Source organism: Pyxicephalus adspersus, chromosome 2, assembly GCF_032062135.1.
Source record: "Pyxicephalus adspersus chromosome 2, UCB_Pads_2.0, whole genome shotgun sequence".
In the NCBI taxonomy this organism is placed as follows: domain Eukaryota; kingdom Metazoa; phylum Chordata; class Amphibia; order Anura; family Pyxicephalidae; genus Pyxicephalus; species Pyxicephalus adspersus.
In genome coordinates, this window is record NC_092859.1 from 3381493 (window position 1) to 3382952 (window position 1460).

Consider the following 1460-nt stretch of genomic DNA (forward strand, 5'->3'; position numbering starts at 1 on the left):
CTGTTTATTGAGCAATATGTTATTATTAATACGTGTTATGGAAGTAAAAGTTTTCTAACTTTTGGTCCATTGGTTTTTTAGACATAATTAAAGTAAATGAAAAATAAGATATAATCCACCCACCACGCAATCCCTATTAGATATTCCAAGAATAGTTACTGTGTCTTGGTTGTCTTACATCTGGAAAATTGGAAATAGCCTTGGATTGCTGGGAAGACCATGTTTGGAGTTTGCTGTGCTGTCTAATATAAGAGTTGAGTTATTGTTCTACTATTAAAGTTGACCGGTTACAAAAGTAAAGTCAATGGAAATCAGAAACAATACACAAGTGGCCATATTTAGGTTTTCTGGGCTCACTGATGATGAAGAACTGGTCCCATTCCTATTCATATTCTTTCTTTTGGTTTACATGGTGACTCTTGTAGGAAACGTTGGCATTATAGCTTTTGTCTGTACATCTTCCAACCTTCAAAGTCCAATGTATTACTTTTTGGGTAGCCTCTCTTTGGTGGACCTTCTTTACTCTTCAGTTATCACTCCAAATACATTGTTTCACTTGCTTTCCACTAAAAAATCAATTTCATTTCTTGGTTGTGCCACCCAACTGTATTTATTTTGTGCCCTGGCCAGTACTGAAGCCACCCTTCTCTCCACCATGTCATATGATCGCTATGTGGCTATCTGCCATCCTCTCCATTATGCCTTAATAATGACCAAGAAGAAATGTTTTGCTTTGGCCCTTTTATCTTCCGCCATCAGTTTCATGCAGTCGGTTGCACAGAGCAGTTGTGTTTTCAGTCTTCCATTCTGTGGATCAAACCTTATTGACCATTTCTATTGTGACATTCCACCGATGCTTGGACTGTCCTGCTCCAACACTTTCCATTGTGATATGGTAACTGGTATTCTTGTTGGGGTCTGGGGAATATTTACAATGACAACAATCCTCCTTTCCTATAGTTTCATAATTACTTCCATTTTTAAGATCACATCAGCTAAGGGCAGGCAGAAGGCCTTTAGTACATGCTCCGCACATATTATTTGTGTATCAACTTTCTTCACTGCTGTTTTCTTCACTTATCTCCATCCTCATTCAGGAGCCTTTACAATACAAGACAAGGTGGCCTCTGTTTTCTATACAACAGTCACTCCAATGCTGAATCCTCTTATCTACAGCCTGAGGAACCAAGAAGTGAAGCAAGTGTTTGTCCATGTCATGAGAAAATCTTGCTGATGCATATAATGTAATAATATTCCACTTCACCAGGGCCATTTTGTCTTGGTGGGATATCCTTTGGATTTCTTGTTACTCCATTAACAAAAGTCCTTTCTCTTTTGTCCTGTTGAAATTATCCATTAAATTTTTGAGTTGTCACCAGAACAACATCAGATTGGAAATCGCTCATGGGAAAATATATTGATTTTTGGTTTCTGGTGGTAATAAGCATAGAAACACTTTG

General features: G+C 37.9%; 1 protein-coding gene across 1 annotated transcript; it reads left to right on the top strand.

Moving 5' to 3' along the window:
• Positions 1-304: 304 nt before the first annotated feature.
• On the top strand, positions 305-1234 carry LOC140322102 (olfactory receptor 5AR1-like). Its single transcript, XM_072398732.1, has one exon. It carries the CDS (start codon positions 305-307, stop codon positions 1232-1234), a length of 930 nt encoding a protein of 309 aa, XP_072254833.1.
• The last annotated feature ends 226 nt before the right edge of the window (positions 1235-1460 follow it).

Excerpts from the sequence above, each read along its gene's own strand:
- LOC140322102 (XM_072398732.1), top strand. The coding sequence starts at position 305 with ATGGAAATCAGAAACAATACACAAGTGGCCATATTTAGGTTTTCTGGG.